At 40.1% G+C, this 21,886-nt stretch overlaps 1 protein-coding gene across 2 annotated transcripts in view; it reads left to right on the forward strand.

Moving 5' to 3' along the window:
- Positions 1 to 21,886, forward strand: part of TMEM108 (transmembrane protein 108) — a 159,238-nt gene that overhangs the window by 60,458 nt on the left and 76,894 nt on the right. For both annotated transcript variants that reach the window (XM_021387621.1, XM_021387620.1), the window contains one exon: positions 16,024 to 16,105. In XM_021387621.1, coding sequence (XP_021243296.1) covers positions 16,066 to 16,105 — 40 coding nt within the window. In that variant the 5' untranslated portion in view covers positions 16,024 to 16,065. The remainder of the gene's footprint in view (positions 1 to 16,023; positions 16,106 to 21,886) is intronic.

Here is a 21,886-nt window from a genome sequence, read left to right on the forward strand (position 1 = left end):
TGTTGGTGTATTATTTTCACCTAAATTATAGGCTACAGAATAAGTCTGTGCCTCTCAATTTCTCCTGCTAGAACTGTTTTGCCTCAGATAAATAATTCAGTGTTCATTAGCCGGAGAGAGTCAGAGAAACTGGCCCTGTCACCTATTGGACGGAGCACTCACATTACATGCAGGAGACTCAGGTTCAAGCCCTTGCTGTATCGATGTGTTCATTATTTATACAAAATGGAGTGGCTCTAGCAGGGCAGCGAAAGAAGTTGTATGTTACAGTACTTAGCTAGGTTGTGGGTAACTAAGCAGATGTAAAACAATCACCAAACTAAAGGGTAGAGCCTTATTTTTCTAAGAAAAGAGTCAAAAGACTTTTCTCATCTAAAGAGAGTGTGAAAATATCTTAGACCTTAAAAAAATGGGATTGGAAACATACCTAACTGATCTTGCTGAACCTCTATCATATGCACCAGCAGAAAGTGTCAACGTTACACATCACGCTTCCATTTTGCATGTCTGCAAATGACTCACTAAGCAACAGGGTGACATGGCATCATCTCTCCAGTGCTCTACACATGTGAACTGAAGCAGTAAGAAACAAGCCAAAAAACCCCAACCATCCTCATGTTGAGGCAATAATTCTTAATAGAATCATCACAGAATCACAGAATCATTAAGGCTGGAAAAGACCACTAAGATCACCTAGTCCAACTGCCAACCCATCCCCACCATGCCCACTGACCATACCCTTCAGTGCCACATCCACATGGTTCTTGAACACCTCCAGGGACAGTGACTCCACCACCAGGATACCTGGGCAGCCTGTTCTGATGCCTCACCAAAATAGATGAGTAGTTGATACTGGATTAAGAAATCATCTAACTCTGTGAACTTGCAGTTTGTGGTTAATGCTTTTCCAATGTCTAAATTCAAAATGAAGGCTTGCAGAATGTAGCTACTTTGTGCAAAGTTACAAAGTTAGGCAATCTGAAGATAAAGGTATGGCCTGTTGTTTGTTTTTTTTTCCTAGAATTCATAGTGAGGAGGATTATTCAGTATTGTGATTGATGGGTAATGCAGGAGTGGAATTTTAAGTGGAATTTGTAGAGAATTGGGTTGTTTGGGTAAGTTATTAGGGAGCAGCAACACAGGTTTTTCCTTATATGCGAATTATAAAGCATTTGCAATATCCTCTAATGTCAACTATAGACTTGTACCACCAGCAGATCATCAGATTCAGTGGTTTCCTGCTTTTTGTGAGCATGTCTGGCTTATAGATCCACTGGGTTGTGATCGTGATGACAAATCCCACTGTTGTTCAGCACAGAATTTTCTGTTTTCTCAAGAAAACTTAAGTAGTTTAGAGAAAGTCAGTCTGCCTATGAAAATCAGTCTCTTTCCCAGCCCTAAAAAACTATGCCAGAATTGCTCTTTGTTTGCATTATCGCATGCCCAGTTTAGCATTTTGGTGAAAAATGAGGGAAGAAGTTTTGTTCTGTGGTGTTACAGTAAGCTCAGTTGTGATCCTACCTGGTGGGAACAGATGTATCTGCTTCTTCAGAAACGCCTTGGAGGGCTTTGAGACTTGGAATGGCCTATTATCCATCAAATAACAGATGTCTTCGTAGATCAGCCTCTCTGAGTAAAAACACAGGCACACCAAACAAAAGCTGATGATTAGCTAGTTGACTGACAATAGGCGAACTCCAATGCAGATGTACAAGAAACAAGGAAAGGATCAGACACTTACATTTCTATTTTTCTGAGTTCATTATATGCATTCATTTTTACAATGATGTCTTAATGTTAAAACTCTGATTATGCAGCTTTCTGTTTCAGAGCTTCTAACTTATGATTTTTTCAAATTAAAATAATGTATTAATGTTTCCTCCAATTACATGCTAATAAAAGACTTAATTCAGTTTGCATACAATTAATGCATTTGTTGCAAAAGTATCCCATAAGCTATTGAGTCTATTTTAGATAATCTCTTTACATAGTTTTTAGTTAAAGATTTGCATTCACATCTTTCAGTATGAATGAAGAAGTCTGCAATGATACATTCTGCCAATCGTCATACATCTCTGTGTATATGGTCACAACCAAAACTGAAATTTTGCTTGCATAATTTGGAGGGAAGTATATGAAGAATCACAGATCTCCCTACAGGACTTCCCCTATTAGATGGTTTGGTTGCTTCTGTGAATAGATTCAAATTTCTGGTACGATTTGATGGGTCAGAGTCTCCCGGGATGCAGAACAGTGTAGAGAAGGACTGTGTTGACCTGGAGACTGGTAAAGTTTGCCTCTTACTGAGCTCAGTAAAACCTTGTTGGTACCATTCAAAGTGAAATTTTCCAACTCACAATATTTCCATTTCAATTTCTAGTTGTTGTTGTTTTTTCTTTTTTCCATTTCGGAGAATGTAGTTCATCTATCTCTGAAGAAAATAAGAATACAAGGGGAAAGAAAAGACAATCGTATGTCATGAAGTTACGGTGCCTTTCATTATTTTGTGGGCCTTCCATATCACAGATCAGGAAACTGAAATTTTTCAGGAACAATGAAGGGTGTAGGACAAGGACTGGGGTGATTTATTGAGAAAAGTCAAGGTTAAAGGTTTTTGCATTTTAATGGAATTTTGCCAGATTGGTCTGCGTTCTGGCCTGAAAAGTCCTTGTCCACATATAGTTTCTTTTTTAAGTTTTGCAGCTCAGCTCTCCTAGGATTTTGTCAGCAGACCAGAATGCAAATGTGACCACGATCGAGGTGGCTGACTCAGGCTCTGACATAAGGAAGGAAGAAAGGACAGGGCTGGGATATGGTCCCCATGTAAGAGATACTGGGAGTGAGGCAAAGAGGTGAATGAGCAGAAATAAAATGGTAAGGCACAGAGAGGAGACGCTGAGGGGAGTGGGTGAGTCTGGGAAGAAGAGTTGTGACATTGTGCAGGAGAAAGGGAGGTTGGCAGGGCTCAGGCAGAAGAGATTGGTTTTGCACTTTGAGTATTCTGTTCAGTTTTGGGCCCCTCACTGCAAGAAGGACACTGAGGCCCTGGAGCTTGTCCAGAGAGGGGCAGCAAAAGTCTGAAGAGTCTGGAGCTCAAGTCTTATGGGGAGCAGCTGAGAGATCAGGGGAGACCTGATCGCTCTCTACAGCTGCCTGAAAGGAGGCTGTGGCGAGGTGGGGGTCAGCCTCTTCTCCTGGGTAACAGCAACAGGACGAAAGGGTATGGCCTCAAGTTGTGCCAGGGGAGGTTCGGGTTGAGTATTAGGAAGAATTTCTTCTCAGAAAGAGCAGTGAGGCACTGGCACAGGCTGCCCAGGGAAGTGGTGCAGTCACCGTCCCTGGAGGTGTTCAAGAACCTTGTGGATGTGGCACTGAGGGAGGTGGTCAGTGGGCATGGTGGGGGTGGGTTGGTGGTTGGACTAGGTGATCTTAGAGATCTTTTCCAGCCTTAATGATTTTGTGGTAAGGCGGGGTCAAGACCTGTCACCATTAGACTTTATCTCCCCTAGTATTTAAAGTAGAAAACAAGGTTTCCACACCTGAGCATTGTTCCCCATCTGAAGAAAAGCCCTGTGATCTGTCCTGCCTGAGTGCTCACCTGCTTCTCCCTTGTGCCTGTCCCACACAGAGGACATGGAGCTCTCACTGATCTTCCTGCACTATTTGCTCATAGTTCTCTAGAGGATCCAGTGGCTGTCCGTAAGCTTGTGTGGTACGGTTCCTGAACTGGGGTCTTTTGTTCTCATTGAGTTTTTTTATACTGTGAAAGTTAACATTTAAAAGCCTATTAAGGGTGTAAAGCAAAGCTGTCTTAAATAAGGAAAGATTTCAGTCAACACTGCACAGATGAATCAATATTTTATCTTAGTAGTTCATTATGTTACTCCTTCCTCCCATAACTGCGCATCACTCACATCTCGCTCTGAAGCCAGAGTTATTAATTTCCTGGGGAGCACTTCTGCAACTCTCATTATTGCAGCATCCGAGTACTTTGCAAACATTAATGAATTTATCTTCACAACGTACCAATAAGGTGAAATGACATTATACACTGGGGAAAATGCAACACAGCAATGTAATGTCAAGAAGGGACATTTAATTTAAGTGCCCCACTTCAGATGCTTGTGCCTCGATTTCCCAGGAATAGCATTTGGTTGCACTTCCTTTGTTCTTCAGTCAATAGGAATTGCTTTGTACTTGTACAGAGCAGAGCACAGGTGTTCCCTGCCCTGCTCTTAGCAAACAAGGAAGGCACAATTAATGACCGCTAGTGCACAGTTTGGTGGTCGTTCTTCCCTGGCATTGTGTGCTGAGGCAGGGAATCCAGTTGCCCAGGGCAGCTTTCAGCATGAGAAGCATTTGTTCTCCCAGCCATTTCCTCACTCTTTGGGCTGCCTGCTAATGGCAAGGTAGGTAGGGATGCAGCACGCAGCAGGTTCCTTCTTGGCCTGACCTTGACTCAATGGACGTGCATGGCCAGTCTCTGTTCTTACACTGAATGAGGCTGGAATACTGTTGACAAAACCCAAAGCGTAAAAATGTATTTTTTAGTGTGTCACTGCATGTACAGACCAGAGCCAGTGCTGACTTTTGCTCTGCAGGGACAGATGGACTAAAAGGGCTCTCACTGCTTCGTATTGATTCCCATCTTTTCTAGCTGCCAGGGCAATCTTAGTGCTGGAGCAAGGACTCCTGAAGCTGGAGAGATGCTGCAGTTTTCTTTGAAAAGAATCCTTCATTGCATCCCTGGGCTGCCTCCGAGCTCAGCCGGGTGAGCAGGTGCAGGGTGGGTCTGTGCTGTACGATGAACCTGGGGCTGGGCACCTCCCATCCTCCATTCCTGCCAGGCTGAGCTCACAGCTCAGCAGACTTTTCTTTAACAGGAAAACAGGGACAGGAAGATAAAGAGACACTTTTTATATACATGAACGTGTGTTAGGCTCCATTACCTTTCAGTACAAGTGGTGAGTCTCACTCAATCTCATACCCACAAAAATCCTGCTGTAAGAATCCAGTGATCCAGTGTCTACCAGATCCTCTTCTGTGCTCCTCTCTGCTTTACATAAGGCTGTTCTTCCCCTTTTTCCTTGATCAGTTCATTTTCATGTTCAAAGGCCAGTTTAATCGCATCATACTATGGCAATATCTCTGGAATTACTCTGGGTTGAGGCTTGGCAACTGAGAACGTGGCTTAGCCCATCTTAGTTATGATATAAGAAAATAATATTTGATACACCTCAAACTTTTCTCACTGCATTTTAGCTGAGCTGAATCATTCAGCTGGATCTTTATTTGTTAAATCCATCTCTCAAATGTGCAGTCACAGCAATTCTTTTTCTTTTCATACTCATGCTGTTTCTTACCTCAATTAAAAAAAAAAAAAACCAACAAGAACACAACAACCCCAAAATGACAAACCAGCCTTTTTAAAGCAGTGCTCTTTGCTTGTGCTGCTTTACAAATCCTGGGACAAGCGCTGGGGTGTCTGGAAGCAAAACTTCCATAGTGTCAGTGGGTTTTGCCGGAGGAGGAACATCACATTTCTGGGCAGTAAAGGAGAGTTTTTACTAAGCTATTAAAATAAATTGTGCATCTGAACATAATCTTACTTGACAGTATGACATGTTTTCAGATGCTGCTGTTTGAGATTTCCCATATTCTTTTATATACATTTCCTGCTGGCTTACCTGCACGTCTATCTATGCCAGTGTTCAAACCCAGCGAAGGAAGGAAAATGAGCTGTTTAGCCAATAGCAGTCTTGCTAGCTGGGTAATGCAAAAGGGAAGAAAATAAGACACATAATGATCAGTGTGCTAAATCCTCTCTAAAGCTCCAGACCTGTCATGTAGAGCTAAATCCCAGACAGTGCCATTATCAGTGCCAGGTTAGCACTGGAGGTGCCCCTATCTCTCCTTCCCTTTCCTTCACTCCCCCCTCCAAAGCCGCTGAAGTTAATTCATCATGTTGACACAGAGCAGGGCATTATTATTCAGAGTTGCATAAAAAGTGAATTTACATTGAGCAAAACCAATAAGCCGCACAGCTCTGACATTTAATTTTCCTGTAAACTCTTCCTATTGAACCAGGCAGGACTACATACATTTTCAAATGAAATGCAGGGTTTGCACTGCAGTAACCTTGCATAGATGAAAATGAATAATTTGGAAGTTACCACGAGCCTATTTCCTGCCACCTCCCTCCCAAACTAAATTTTTATGGGCTATATTTCTGCTTGATGCCATGTTAAATTTTCATCTATTTTATTTTCACCTCCCGTGTCAAAATGGCATACAAAATATTCTGTCAAAGGGGTTGCTATTTATGATTGGGTCACTGGTTGGTAGTCCCCTATTCTTTCTGAGGCTGCTGCTTCTTTTGACATCAAACCCTGGGGCTGAAGGTTGAGGATAAATAAGCGATGTCCCTTGAACTAAACACAGTCGTAATAAACTCTCAGATGAAATGTCAAGTCTAAGCTAGTGTACTCTTCTACTTTCTGGTGTATGCTGATCAGCTCCCCAAAGCAGAGCAGTCATATTTCAGAGCTCACTTTATCTGCTTTCTCTTCTTACCATATTGAATGTCTGATTATAGGAGAGGTAGTAAATGGCTCTGTTAAAAGGGGGTTTAACCAGGGAGATGTAGGTCAAGACATAAGCTTACTTTCTATGATATATGATTGTGTATCTGCATTTATGTATCCATCCATCCAAGTTTGCCAGATTTCTCTGTTCTTAGAGCATGAGTTATTATAATTTCATACAAGAAGGTACTTCAGGCAGGCTTTGAAGTGGTAGACATTATTCCAAGATGAATGTGTGCTCTAAAACGGCTGCTCAGGAGAAAACAGCAAACATTTCAGTTTTTTACCAGGTTGTGGGGGAAAAAGAATCTGGCAAGACACACAGAGAGATCCTCAAAAATGCACCTTTCATGTTTGTTTATTGTACCAATATTTTTATTAGAAATTCATTACGGACTGTGTTGTTTTTGTTACGAATTTATGCTCTGTGTTGGTTAAAAAAAATCAACAGTACGGGTTACTATTAAATATATTAATGCACTTTTGAAACTGAACTGTTAAGAGTTCAAAAGGCATTTATGCTTTCCCACCATGGGTTTGTGGGTTGGTTTTTCTTTTTCAAATATAATCAAATGTTTCTTTCAATCTTAGGTACTTGCATGTGTCTATTATAACCTGTCATTGTGAAATTAGATCCTTCTGCCATGCTTGCAAATTATGATTAGAACTGGTTCAAAACATTCCATGCAAAGCTGATATGGAAGTATTCTTATTTTTAAATACATATTTTGATGGGAAATCTAATTTTCACTGCAAAAAAAAAAAAACATGGGGGGAGAGAAAATACCGTATATGTGATTATTCATTTTTTTCTTTCCTTTTTCTTTCCTCTTTTGTCAGTGAATAGGCATGCTGGTATAAATAAAGGAAAAAGGAAAGAAGCAGAATACATAGCCATCAGTTGCCATATACATAAAAAATCAAACATAAATGTGCAATTCAAAATTGCAATTGCTTATTTATTTATTATGTATTTATATATGCCTTACTTATGTGATTGTGTTTGATACAATAGAATGGGCCACATCCAAAAAATGTTGGTGGAGCACCAGCACCGGGTTCAATGCTCTTTATCCTTACCTGTCTTCACTTTTCAAAAAAACTGTTTTTGTGAACTGGATTCACCACCTGGTGGAGTCAGAAAGACTACTGTATTGGTGTCCTTCAGTGTTGGTTATTTCCTCTGTGCTTTACAGATTTAGACGAGGCAGGGGGTCTGGAGACAACACAGAATATGTGAGTCTTGGACTGGACTCATCTAGACTTGTCCTACATCAGGTCAGCTGAAATCCCCCTAGAGATGGGCCAAAACTTAACTAGTGAATCATGAACTGCTCCCTGTTCTGTATCCGGTAGCCCTCTCAATCTTTACAGCATGTGATGAATCACAGAATGTCAGGGATTGGAAGGGACCTCAAAAGATCATTTAGTCCAATCCCCCTGCCGGAGCAGGAACACCTGGATTAGGTCGCCCAAAAGAGAAGGACCCTAAGTATAAATTTTCCCAGCCAAAGCACAGTATGAAATCTTTGTTATAGTTATAGGTTATATATAGTTATAGGCACTGTCCTGCCTCAGTGTTACTGTAAACAGGTAATAGTGGTGCTGAATATTGAGCCTCCTTTGTGATGATTTAATAGGGGCTATTTGTTTAGCTGGATAATTCTGTTCTTTGCCAGAGGGATGGATAATCTTGTATTTAGAATGTTAGACTGAGCTGTTTCCATCTCTGCGACAGATTTTCTTCAAAGTCATCTATAGCTGATGTAACAGCAGTGCTTTCAGTGCTATGATACAGGTGGTTTTGAGAGTAAGGTGCTTGCTTGGATCTTTAATGCTCAAGCACCTTTCTGAAACTGGCCTAGACATCAGACATGCAGGGCATGCCTGCTTCTCTTTGTTTACAGGTGATGATTTCCCTTCCCGATAATCTGACCCAATCAACGAATCTCTGTAATACAGCACCGTGCTGTAAAATAATATCTTCTCTTTTGCACCCTTTTTCCTTTTCCTACTTGAAATATTTACATTTAATCAAGCACAGTAATGTGAAAGGCCTGATTTCAGCAGCTTCACAAAGGTACACCTTTTTTCTACAGTGTTTATTGCAGAGCACACAGAGCTATTTGCTTGCTTGTTCCTTACATTAAGTCTTTTTTATTGTGTATCCTACACAATAGGAGCAAGGGAACAGTTTAACTCTGCTGCAGGGAAGTTAACCCTGTAAACCTTGAGATTCCTGCAGCTAGAGAGAGCTCTTAGTGTGACTCCTTTGTGTTCAAGAAACGTTTAGATGTGGTACTAAGGGACATAGTTTAGTGGGGTTATATTGGTGGTAGGTGGATGGTTGGACCGGATGATCTTGGAGTTCTTTTCCAATCTTGGTGATTCTATGATTCTGTGATTCTAGATGTTGAAATCCTTATTTTCAGTGTCCCAAGCTGGAATCAAGGGTGTATCCTCAGATCTCTGAAACTCATTGGAGAGAAACAGCCTTGTGTAAAGGATGGGTTAGTCTTTCTCCAGTGCAGGCCTTTAAGCCAGGCCACGGGAGCTGGGCTTCAGGGAAGCCACGGAGCTGGGATGAGCAAGTCAGATGTCAACATCCACATTGTGGACACCCCAAGGCAGGTGAAATGCTGTGGAAGATCCTCCTTGGAAGGTATATCACCACAAGATCAATCTGGAAATAGAACTGGTTTCTGGTTGTTACCTGTTTCTGTTGAGAAGGAAGAAAAAAAGCTACATTTTCTTTCTTTTCCTAGACGTTATAGAGATATCTCACACAGTTGCAGGGAGTAGCTTAGGAGATGCTACACTGGGATAGCATTTTGTGCAGAGAAAAACTTCCAGCAGGAGAGCTTGCAATGGTCATAAAATGTTCATATGAAAGGACAGATAGTTTACACTGCTGAGTGCTTCCTAGGCATAGTGCTGCATGTGATTTTTTTGTTAAGAACTTGAAATAATATTAAAATATTTTTTGTCGTCTTGTGTCTTGTAAGATCCATAAAGAAAAAATTGAAAACTTACACTGCTTAGACTTAAATCCATCATATTTCATTAGGAAAAAAAAATCTTTTCAACAGGACAGTGAAAGGTTCTTTTCACTAATGGCTATTTTGGTACAACTTTCTTGACCCGGCTGTTTCACTTTTTTTTTTTATGTTGCAACATGAAAGCATGAAAGATGCTCCTCCCTGAAACTCAGGGAAGTTGGACTCTTTTCCTTCAAACAGTTGGCAAAAATAGCATGTTTCAAGCTGTTCCGTAAAATTTCAACATCAAAGACAAGTTTCAAATGGCTATTAGTAACTGGAAAGAAAAAACTATAAGGGAAATATTTATGTAGCTGGACCTCAGCATATCGTTGTTAGCTTTCCAATGGAAGTAAATGCACAAAGCACATACTTGTATATGCAGGGTTTCCTGAAAGAGACTTGAGTGGCTTAGTTATGTGTCCCACCACCAAATAATAGAGATTTTCATGTAACTCAAGTAGCAGAAGTCACTTCCTGCACCTGGAAAATAGCACTGTGATACTATGACTGGAAAAAAAAAAAAAAAAGAAAAAATTGTCTTTGTAAGTAGCAGAAGTAAAACAGGCACCCAGAAAGCCCTCTGTGGAATATTTGTTGTAAAATCAGAGTACCTAATGGCATGCTGTAGTTCCTTAGAATGACCACAGTGTCACAATCTAATGTTAGGTTGTTGCAGAAAATTGCCAGTGTCCTCTGGGACTTGATAACAGTAACCAGATGGTTAATCCATTTAGAGCTAATTGACAACAGTGGGAAAGTAGGTTTATGTATGGTGTAACTGCAGTAAAATAAGATCTAACTGATAAGCAGTGTATGGCTTAAGTATAGTAGCGTAGGAAAAATGGAGCAAAGGAACTTCTATTTTATAAATGCTTCTTGGATCCAAATTCGACCATGTGAAATCTTTAGAATTCATACACGAGTCTTCTCTCCACTCCTAGTGTGTATTAATGATCAAATTCTAATCATCCTTGTAGCCGCTAAGTCAAATTGATCCTTATAAATATGCTATCTTCTTCTCAGAGCTCCACAGAGATGAATGTTGGAGGGGTGAGGCTTATTCTTAAGCGTCTTGTTCTAGTGGGCAGACAGACAGACATACGTCTGTGCACCCATGGGAAAAAGAAGCAACCAGAAATGCTGGTCAGGCTTCTCTCCCACTGGAGCTGCCTTCAAAATTATTGCTAACAGTAGCTAATGAAGAGCAAAATTAAGAAATTAAGTCCCTTGCACAATTGATGGAGTGTAAAGGACATTCAAGAGCTAGTGCTTTGTAGTTCTTCTGATGTCCTTCAGAAGAACTTATGTCAGTTATAATCAGCCTGTGGAGAAGCCCTGACTGTCACAGCTTTTCCAAAAAGGTCATGGGGCTTTGACATTACTGGAGGGCATGCAGACTTCAAAGCCAGGAAGTCTCACATCAAATGACTTTTCATTTACACTCTGTTATTTTTCATCTTGGGTGTTTTTTTTCCTGCCCTTTCAACACTCACCCTTGGCTGTTCCAGGGACTGCTCATAATGTGACCACAGATGCCAAGGCACACGACAGCCAAAGGCAAAAGCTATGTTACCTGCCCTCTTCAGAATAAGTTCTTCCCTTGGCCATGGTCACCAGGACACGAAGTGTTTTGTGCCTCTATTTTTGGGACAAGGAATACAAAGCCTTTTCTGCCTCTCCCTTTCACTGACATGTGCCAGCTTTGACACGTGGATAAAGGAAGTTGGTAAAGATAAGTGAATTAACTGCCAATGTCCTCTGCTGACCACACTGATGTCAGTAGCTTGTAAGTGATCATCTAGCTCAGGACTTCTCTGTGTTCATGGAGGGAGCTGGGAGGAGACATGGGAGGATGCAGCCATTTGAACTACTGTTAAACAGCATAGGGAGGACTAGGATTTCAAAAGTTAATGGTGAGGTAGGGAAACTGGGGATGAGGGGACAGTTGCTGTCAGATTTTCCTCTGTATTAACACTGCTTCCTCTGTGTATTTTTCATGATTGTAACTATTTCAGCTTCTACATGACTAATCCTTATGCATGTATGACAAGTCTACGCAATGCCAACAAGGCTGATTCTGTGCAGCTGTGGTATCCTGAAGGTAGACTCAACTCTTTGGAGTCTTAGGAAAGCAAAAGGTGTGCACTTTTGAGGATAATTGTGAAAGAGGATGTGATTTGTTCTTACTTTATTCTGTAAAGAGGAATCCATTCCAGAGAGTGCTAAAGATCTAAGTACAGAGGGAACATAAATATCGAAGTAACTGCACTCAGAATGTTATGAAGAAGGATGGTAGCTATGGTTTGCGTGTTCCAAGCTGGGAGAAATAAATCACACTGGACAATATGGCACATGCTGAACAAGAACATAGAATTCTTGCTCGAAGGAATCTTAGTGCTGCAAGTTAATCACCTTTTTATTAGCATGCCCTGAAGGTTTTGGGGATATAAATTTTGCAAAATAACAGCTGGATTGTAGAAATAGACCATTGAATTAAGAAACAAATCACACAAACATGAAAATGCAAAGCTCTGTATCAGCCTTGTGTAGTCAAGAAAGTACACCTGCTTCCTGTTATGAGGCATGCTTGAATACTCTCAGAGTAGCTAACCTGGGCGAAGCAGTGGGTGAAGACCTTGGTGGTGGAATTAAGGCTGTGTCAGTCTGGCCCTGAAGACAGCATTGAGTGAGAATTTGTGCAGTTTCCCGTTGGTTGTGGAAGTCCACCTCATGGTCAAGATCACAGGCTTTGACAAGCTGTTGCAAATTCAGTGTATGATGCAAAAAAAAACCAACACTTCAGCTAGGAAGAGAGGTGGAGAAACAAGTTTTTCTTTTTTGCTGGGAGACATCTGGTCACCATTAAAGTACCCTTTGGAAGAGGCATTTAACTCACAGGGAACTCACACCTCTGTGAGTTTTAAGTGAAGAGCAAGCGCTGTCTTGTAAGGCACTTGTAAAACCCTACAGGACGGTACTAAAAGTGTCAAGGCTGAGTTTTGTTGATTGGGGATTCATCAACAATAATTGGAAATGGAGGTACTCTGAGTGTGTCTTGTTTTCCTCTTTTATTTTCTGCAGAACCAGGAATAGTTCCGCTGAAAACTGTCAGTGGTGCAGCTTTTTCTTCTTTCCAGAACAATCTATAAGGTAGAAAAGACAGCCAGAAAAAAGAAACAAGTTTGTCTGCTTCATGGGATGTAACTGGTGTTCTTTCGCCTATCTCCTCTTTCCATCACAATTTTTTTCCAGTATTCCCTAGTCTTCAGAGGAGAGCCAGTGAGTCTTAATGGTAATTGAGAATATACCCATGTACTTAGATACCTAACTATGAATCTGGGAAATGAAGCTTATCTTCAAAGTTAAGTTTTAATTTTTTTTAAATTTTAATCAAAGATCTGACCTATTTGTAACAGATAATTCCTCTAAATACTGGGAATGGCTCATCAAATATTGAAGCACAATATGTTTTAAAATTATTATTTTGGTAAAGAGTACTCCTGAGAAAACTAAGTGGAGAGTTAAAGAATAAAGTGAAGCTAAAATGAGTACAAAACTCATATACTCAGACTAGATTTTGGATTATTAAAGCTTAATGTATGCTTTCAAATGTATTTTTTGCCTTTACCATTTCTGTTTCTGCTCACTGTTTGTTCATTTTTCTCTAGTTAATTACAGTTGGTTTATTTAAAACAGGTGGCAATACTCTGGTTTTATATTAATCAGCCCAAGGTCAGGAACTGACTGTGTGTCCGCACTAGTATTAGCATTGAAACTGTGGTAACTTCAGAAGCTATATATAATATATGTATGTTTGTTTTCTGGTAATAATTCTGCTCTTACTTGCTATCTCTCAGGTGAAAAAAAGGAAGGTGAAATTCCATGCTGCTAATTGCAGTGGGGCATACACGAGTAAAAAGGGTCCTAGCACTACACACCTGAGGAGGGGCTCCAGAATAGCTAGTACCATTCATGGATTTGTATCAGACAGCTCTTTAAAACTAGTGTAAAGCTCAACAGCAGTTGTAAAGGAAAGAGAATTGTGAGTGGAGTTGGGAATGGAGAAGACAAGAAATAGGCAACATTTCTGTGCAGTGTGAAAATTCATCACATTCCCATGTGTTGGTGAAAACATGCAGTTTTGTTCTCTTCTCCTCAGATCAGAAATAGAAGGGGGATGCACACCTCAAGGTACAATGTTTATCAAGCATAGAGTGCATCTTCTGTACAGGGGAAATGAAACAGTCTCTAATTTCTCAGCTTGAAACAGAGATTCCAAGTCCCCTGGTCTTATGTCAGCTGGTGATTCAGGCTTGTAAAGTTCATCTCCCTGAACTTTGTGCAGCGTTACTGGATGCAAGCAGATTCTGTCTTTGGAAAACCATCACTGGTGTGATTCGGCTTCCAAACATATACAAAGAAGCCTCATTAAATCTCTCATAACTTACAGTATCTGTCAGATAAATCCTTGTTTTGCATGCATCTCCTTTACACAGGAAATGGGATGTTCAAAATTACAGTAAGCCATAAGTGATGCCCAGAACCTTGAAGCATTTGGTTTATACAAATTTATTGAGTTCTTCAAGTAGAATTTTGTGGCCATATAGTCAAGAAGATATTTACTAACAGAAGACAACAGAAGTGCATTGTGAAAGTTTTCAAGTGCTAGTCTTTGTTTCTTTCCCCATATGCATACTAATTCCTACATCTTAGAACAGGGTAAATTGCCCTAAGAGTCCTATCTAAATAAATAAATATTCAACAGCATACCATTTATTTTGACCACAATGCCAGAATTTATAAGCAAAATGCTTTTATACACTATGGGTAGCATTAACACAGAGATGGAAGGGAAATGTGAATAAATTGTTATTCACAGCCCAAAACATCACATTGCAGTTGCCAAGCACAGTTTGAACTACACAAAAAGTCTGTTTAGCATACCTTCACCATTAAGATATTAACAAAAATATATGCAGAGAAACCACTGACAGTGTAGATTCCATCTTCCCAAGTGCTCTGATTTTAAGTGTATGTCGGAAGAGGTTTTACAAGCACTGAATAATCTGGAGTTATATAAATACAATTTTTTTAAAGAAGAAGAATTTGAAATTGCAGCCCTTAATCCACAGACTTTTTGTATATGTCTTTTTGAAATATGCTGCAATAAATGATATGGTGTCTGTTTATGCATAAAGACTTTTATTTTTTCACTCTGTCTGCCTTTTTGTTTGATAAATCTTAAGGGGAAGAACAGGAGTCCCTCAGCAAGTTTTCATGATCAAACATCATTTTGAGTCTAACTCTGTTTAAAAAATAGTAAATCAGTTCACAATTCACACATAATTGCTTTTATTTAGGATAAAACACCTTAAAAATATTGAAATTTCTGCTTGTTTCTGCAGTGTTTTAAGGTCTCTTTTTAAATGGAAATGAAAGCATGGCAGAATCTGAGAACATTGTGCTTGTGTACCTAAAAATTGCTGTATCTAATAACATAACACCAAGCATCTTTTTTTACAGAACAGGCAGGAAAAGTGACAATCCTCATATAAGGCTTCCACACAAATGTCAAATACGATTCTGTTTTCACAAACTTGTCAGCATTTATTCAATTCCAATGTGTTATTTATTGGTTTGACTTCTTTATCTTTTCTTCAAGACTGCATTTGAAATAAGTTTTGAAAGATTTTCATGAGGACGTGTTAAAATGACTCAGGAATGTTCCAGGTAGTTTAGAAGAAGAAATTATGTTGAACTGAAAATGAGAGGATAGCACATGCTATTTAATATGCACAAGAGGGGTTTTAAGAGGGTGATCTCAGTGTCCTGTCTTTCGAAGTCAGTTACGAATCTTCAACAAATGCTCTTTTATAGAATGGAGAGCTTAAATACTGTGTTGTCTTTGGGTCCTGAGTGATACGTTACTCACAGCAGTGTATACTGGCTTTTCACTTCTGTTTTGTTCATTGATTTTCCTCTCAGTGTGAATAATTAACATCAGTGTGATTGAGGATTATTTTTTATAATATTTTTTTAACTGAAGTGAAAAATACTTCTGTGTATTTGAAAATATCATCTGAGGACTTCTTGAGTGACTCTGAGATGGCTGGGTAACATTTTACCAAGTCATAGGCACTGCACAAAACTAACTGTCGGTGTACATATTTTTTATACTCTAGAGATTTTTTCCCTTTTCTGTCTATAGCAATACTCCTCACTGCTGAGCTGTTAGAGAGCATGGCTAAAAAGGCTAAAGTGCAGCTAGGCAATTTCCCTTTGCTAATCAATACGATCTTCCTGTGAAGCTTCATCTGACTTTGTAATCAACAGGTGTAACATTAAAGCATGAGTCTTGTACCAAATCACAGATCTTTTTCTCTTGTTTTCCTTGACAGAATCATGAATAAACTGGCAGACCAGCAGGACCACATGATACCATGAAGAGAAGCTTACAGGTCCTCTATTGCCAACTGTTTAGTAAGTAAATATATATATATAAAATAAGAAATGAATCATTCAAATTTTTAAACAAGACAGTATTACTTATGATACACAGAATTCAGGAAGGTACTTTACCATGTGCCTTATACCTGGAGGAACCATCAGGAAGTTAAATTCTCTTGTTTACTGAGATATTTGGAGATGTATTAAAAAAGAAATTGTAGTGGCAGGTGATTCTGCAGAGTCTTTTACAAGGGTGAATGCGATTTGCTGTGCCTGGAGGCTGTGAACACTCTCAGATGAATGAGAAGTAGGAGCACAGGATGGTGACTGGAAGAATAATGCGACAACCTTACTGTAATCATGGCTTTTCTCTAGTTCTCTATGAACAAATGGGATCCATCTGACCAAGCACATCTGGTGGTGGTCTTTCAAAGAGATCTGAGAGTGAGGGAACAGAGCCCCGGACTCGCACAGCCCTAGATTCTCTGTCAGTTCCTGAGATGACTTGTTTCATTTTTCTTATTTTTAGAAGAGTCCATGCAGTGTGAAGGTCTAGCCAAAAGACTTTCAAAAAGGTGAAATTTAGATTGTGCAGATAAAGGCTGTCTCTCCTATCCACAGGCACAAAGCAAGATTTTAAGTGTTAGACAGTATCAACACTGTTAGGACATTTCTGCAGATCAACAACTTTCAGTGTCAACATCATAAGCAATAACATTCTCTTCAAAATTTTAGAGGATAAATAAAATGAGAAAAGGCAAAATATAAGTGTAATTACGGAAAGGATTTTACAGAGTTTTTTAGCTGTCTTTTCAATTCAGCAGAACTTCTGAATTCAGAGTATGTATCTTATTACACATTCTGTATGGATTTCTCTTATACTGTTCCAAGCAAAACAGAAACCAGAAAAACATGCTTTGCATAAATAGAGTGAACAATGCAAGAAATACTCCTTTTATGGCTGTATATGACAATTAATCTAACAGGTGTTTTGTAGACTTTTACAGAAATGCTGTTACCGTCATACGTTTGTTTTACGCACTGCTGTTAGGGTATGAAGTGAGAGATTTCTTTTATTTTGCTAGATTGGCTGCTTTTGCAATTCTAATATACAATATTTCCCGTGATGTAGCAGATAATCAGTTTTGTTTTCATGACATTGTAAGGGAGGCTCCAAAGTTGCACCCAAGATCATTCTGCTCTAATGAGCATACTCTGCATTGAACCTATCATAGTATTAGGTCTTTCTGAGATTGTTTGTTGCTGTGGTTTTTTTTTTAATATCAGGCTTCCCTGTTTGATGGCATTGCCCATTGCTATCCCTGCTGCTTTAAACTATATTTTCAGGCTAATAAATTGAAGATATAAAACAGAGGAATGCTGAGAATGAAGAGGAAAAGACTGAGCAAACTAAATATAAATGATTTAAATTCTTATTAAATCAGGTTTTTTTTCTTAGTTGCCCTGTAGGTGTGTAATTTAAACTTACTTTTTCCCCAGTTACCACAATACCTACAAACAATCTCAAGGGTGTGCACTTTGCAGCAAAGGGGAAAGAAATATTTCCTGTAACATTTATTTATGCTAAATGAAGTGCCTGCAGCATGGTCTTACCTATTCTATCTGCACAAGAGAGGAAAATTGCTACTACTGTACAGAAGGGGAAAAAAAACCACTTCTGAAAAAGGGTCAAAAGATCATATTTTACCTTAGCCTTATATACTGATGTCCTATGCCTTCCTTCCTCACCTCCAGCTGCAACAAGTGGGTCTGTGATGCTGCCTCTCTGATGTTGCATTTTCATCTTGCCTGGTATGGTATGAGCAACTAATTGAGACTTAGGCTTGTAGAGAGACGTGCCTGACGCATGTATTCTTACGCATCAAAAACTGGGACAGCTTGAACAAAGTGTTGGTGGTTTTTGTACAGTGATCAGCTGCAGAGGCAAAACCAAGTTGTGTGGGAAGAAGTAGTTCCATTCCAAACTAGTGCACTGTTATGAGACTTGCCACATCGGTGCTGAGTCCCAGTTGTTCCACTGAGCCAGTAGTGGCTATGCCCTTCTGTGTATTCCTTTCCACTTCTGTTCATTTGTACTGTTTTGAGCTGCGTGTCTATACAGTGAGACATTGGGATCCTCATATGCATGAGGACTGCTTGGCTTTGGGGTTCAAAGAGAAGGTTTATTTGATTTATAGACCAGTTGGAAATGTTAGTTGTATTTTTTAAAAATCAGGCCCATGTGTAAATAAGATTTGAAGACACTAAATGTAGCATCCATCCGTTTAGTGAATTCTGGATGAGTTATGTAATCAGTCTGTTGCCATCCGTATTCCCCTGCTGCGCTTTCCAAAAAAGAGCATATTCTATCCATTTAATGCTGATCAAGAATAGTATGTGAAAATGGCACTAGCAGCAGCTGCTCTTTTGAATATGGTTGTGGCTGGCTTGAATCTGATCCCAGTTGTCAAGACATAGACTTTGTGAAAATGGCAGCAGCGCATTTGGCCCAGGACAGGGGCTCTGGGCAATGCTGCTTTACCTCTCATCATTCATTATTTATGAATAAGTAATTAAACATGTGGTAGAACTTGAAGGAAGTGCTGCTTTCAAACTGTATCTTCAAAGTTACTGTTTAATCTGAAATCTCTGAGATATTAAAAGAAAAAAAAAGCACAAATAGATTAAACCAAAAATTTTGGAAGAGGTTTCTTAGTGAGAGCTCTTTGAAGTCAGTAGCTAGATTGAGTTGATGAGGACCAATTAAAGCAAAACATGTGTCCACAATTTGCTGCCATTTGTTCTAGGCACATCTTTATGGATGAAGTTTGTTGCCTCTATAATGATGAAGATGCAAATGCCTTTCCCATGAGGCTGAGCGATCTCCATTTTTTATAAAGACCTAATGTGATGATTTAAGCCCTACAGCATGAGCCTCAATATGTCTGCATTTTCTGTAATAAAACATGCACATTGTAATTTACCATGCATGCAGTGTTCACGGAGAGGATCCAAGTTTCATATAAACTAGAGAAAACATGGAGGAAGGTAACTGGTGAAGCCCCTGGCACACATGCCGTGCATGAGACTTTCTTCTTCAGATGTTCATTTTCCCGAGAAATGGAAGGACTTTTATTTTCTGTTTACTTACAGCACCGGTGTCTGTATGAGGACCTGTCACCATAGCATCTGGAAATAAATGCCAGCCTGAGTGTTTCTTCATGCCATTATCACTCTGTGCGTTCCCAAGCATCGCTCTTTCATCACCGAGGCCTGGCACAGTGCCCAGCAATATCAATAGAGAGAGCCTCCTGTGTGCAGACTCACAACTCTCGGTAGTGAGCTGAGCAAAAATGGCAGTGAGTGGCTGTGCCTTGTAACACAGGCTGTCACAAACCTTGCATCCCTTTGCTGTGGATGCAGCTATCCTTCTTCCCTTGAACCCGGCAGCCTCGCTGTCATTCTGTTACATTTCTTGTGGGGAAGTTCACTTTGCAGGAAGGGTTTGCACAAAGGCTAACTCCAGTCCAGGGGCACTGATAGCTGAGAAACAATGTGAGTGTGTCAAATTCCTGTGGAAGTGAACACCCAATTCACCGTGCCTTCTGAGAGGTGCTGGGCACCGTTGTCCCCTAGTGACTATTGCCTCTTACGGGAGGCAGCAGCATTACTCCTGTTCTGTTGCTGAGTAGTGTCTGTGAATAACTGCATGGCTTTAATAAGATGGCACGCACTGATGCTTGTTAACAAGTGGGGAAGCATGGTAACAGCACAAAAAAAGACTATGGCCAGAAGCAGGGGAATAACCTGTTCTCTGCCTATAGTAGATAAGGCATGAAGAAATGGATTTATAAAGCAGCAGGGAACTTATCATTAGGCATCAGGCCGAAGTGCTGCAGCAGGTAGGGCACTGAGAGGCTGGAGCAGGCTGGTCAGGAGGGTGTTAGAGGCTCTGCTGCCGAAGCACCTACTGGAAAAAACCATCTCTCAGGGGGGACAGGGGTCATCAAGATGATTTCAAAAGCTCCCATCATCCTCTGACCCTGTGACCATGTGGATATTCCAGGTACTGTGTCCTCAGTGTAAATGAGCCTGCTTGCGTCGGCAAAGCTCTATCAGTTTGCACGAGCCATGTATAATTAATCCGTGTGATAGGAACATATGGCTGACGTATGCTTAAAGATGACGGGGATCACTTGATGCAGACTGGGAGAGAATCTCTTTCTATCATTCATGGGGATTTGCAGAGAGAAAAGAAAACAGTATTTTGTAGTGCTCTGCTAGACTGGTAGGTGATAGCTTAAGCAAAGAGAGCAGCGGGGGAGTGGTTATCTAGCAAGAGAGTCCATCTGTTTTGCTTAAAAATTAGAAAGGTAAACAGCCTCTGGGTATGCAGTGTTTGGTGTACAAAGCTTTTTGGGATGCTCACTGGGTTGCAGCATTTGTATCGGTGAGTCACATGGCTTGGTAACAGGCTGCCCATCGGGCGGCACACAGCTAGCAGTACATCTACATGTTCTTTTCCCACCATTCAATTAAGGGTTGGTGCTTCTGTTCCTTAACAAAACTTTGCCTTCTTGAAAGAAGCTGCTGCTTTCCATTTCCTTTCTGAGATCCTTTCCTGGAAAACAGATCTTTTAAAGAGAGCTTTAAAGCCAAACTAACACTCCTTATAAAGAAGGCAAATGGAATATGTTTTCTTATCAGATGTAGGCTCCAGCGCCCTTGATGTGCCCCTTGGTGGGATTTCAGCTGCACACACATAAGGCAGCATGTCCCTGCTCACTGGCTGCATAAGCACAGCTCTCTCAATCAGATGGCTCTTGTAATTCTAAACCGGAGATTGCTCCCAAGAACAATCTGCAATGTTTATTTTAAATTTGCTGATTCCATGAACTGTCTTGTCCTTAAATACATAACATTTGGGTCACATTTCACAGGATACACAATCTCATTGAAGAGTCTGAGGCACATGTGGTGAGGGTGGAGGGATGTTCTGCCTTGTTCTGCCTAGAGCAGGTACAGATTTAGGACAAAGGGACCCTCCTGAGCAACTGACGCATTGTGAAAACTTCTCCACTGCTCTTGCAAATTTGGTGAAACACAGAAAGATGATAGAATAATTAGGGTTAGAAAAGACCAGTAAGATCATCAAGTCCAACCATCAGTTCACCACAGCCATGTGGAACAGGCCTGGGGCTATAGAATTCAGGTCATGGCTTGAGTCCTTCACACTGAATTTGGGATAAAAAGCCAGCAAACAGTTATTATGTTTGCTCATTCTATTGGCAGACAAGGAATTCATTCTTTTGCACATATCATTTGATAGTCTGATTATGTTCTTGGCATTAAGTACCTTCATTTATATGCTTATACTGGCACTGTTTGTGTTAGAACCCTGTAGATTTTTGAAAATTAATGAGAACATGCATAACTTCCCAGTGTTTGTATGCGTCAAGCGTGCACGTTGGTTGTGGGACATTATAGTAACGGTGTCCATGACCATTATGCTAGAAGACCATCAGATATTAAATGCATATGCATAAAGTGGTTGTTTACCCAAGCTGTAAAAGGCTCCAAGGATTTGGTTTTAAAATTCCTTTCACCCTTGTTAAAGAAATTATTTGATAGATCAAAAAAAGAATCTGTAATATTCTTTATATCCTGTGTTGTGAATTATTTGTGTTTTGGACCTGGAGCTATCTCCATTATAACACAATGTATCTGTCTAAGCTTCTGTTTTAGATTCATTATTGTTTGCCTGAAGCCTTGAGAGAAGCTTTAAAGGGAGAGTGAATAGGCAGGAGTACAAAT

This window comes from Numida meleagris, chromosome 2, assembly GCF_002078875.1.
Source record: "Numida meleagris isolate 19003 breed g44 Domestic line chromosome 2, NumMel1.0, whole genome shotgun sequence".
NCBI classification, from domain to species: domain Eukaryota; kingdom Metazoa; phylum Chordata; class Aves; order Galliformes; family Numididae; genus Numida; species Numida meleagris.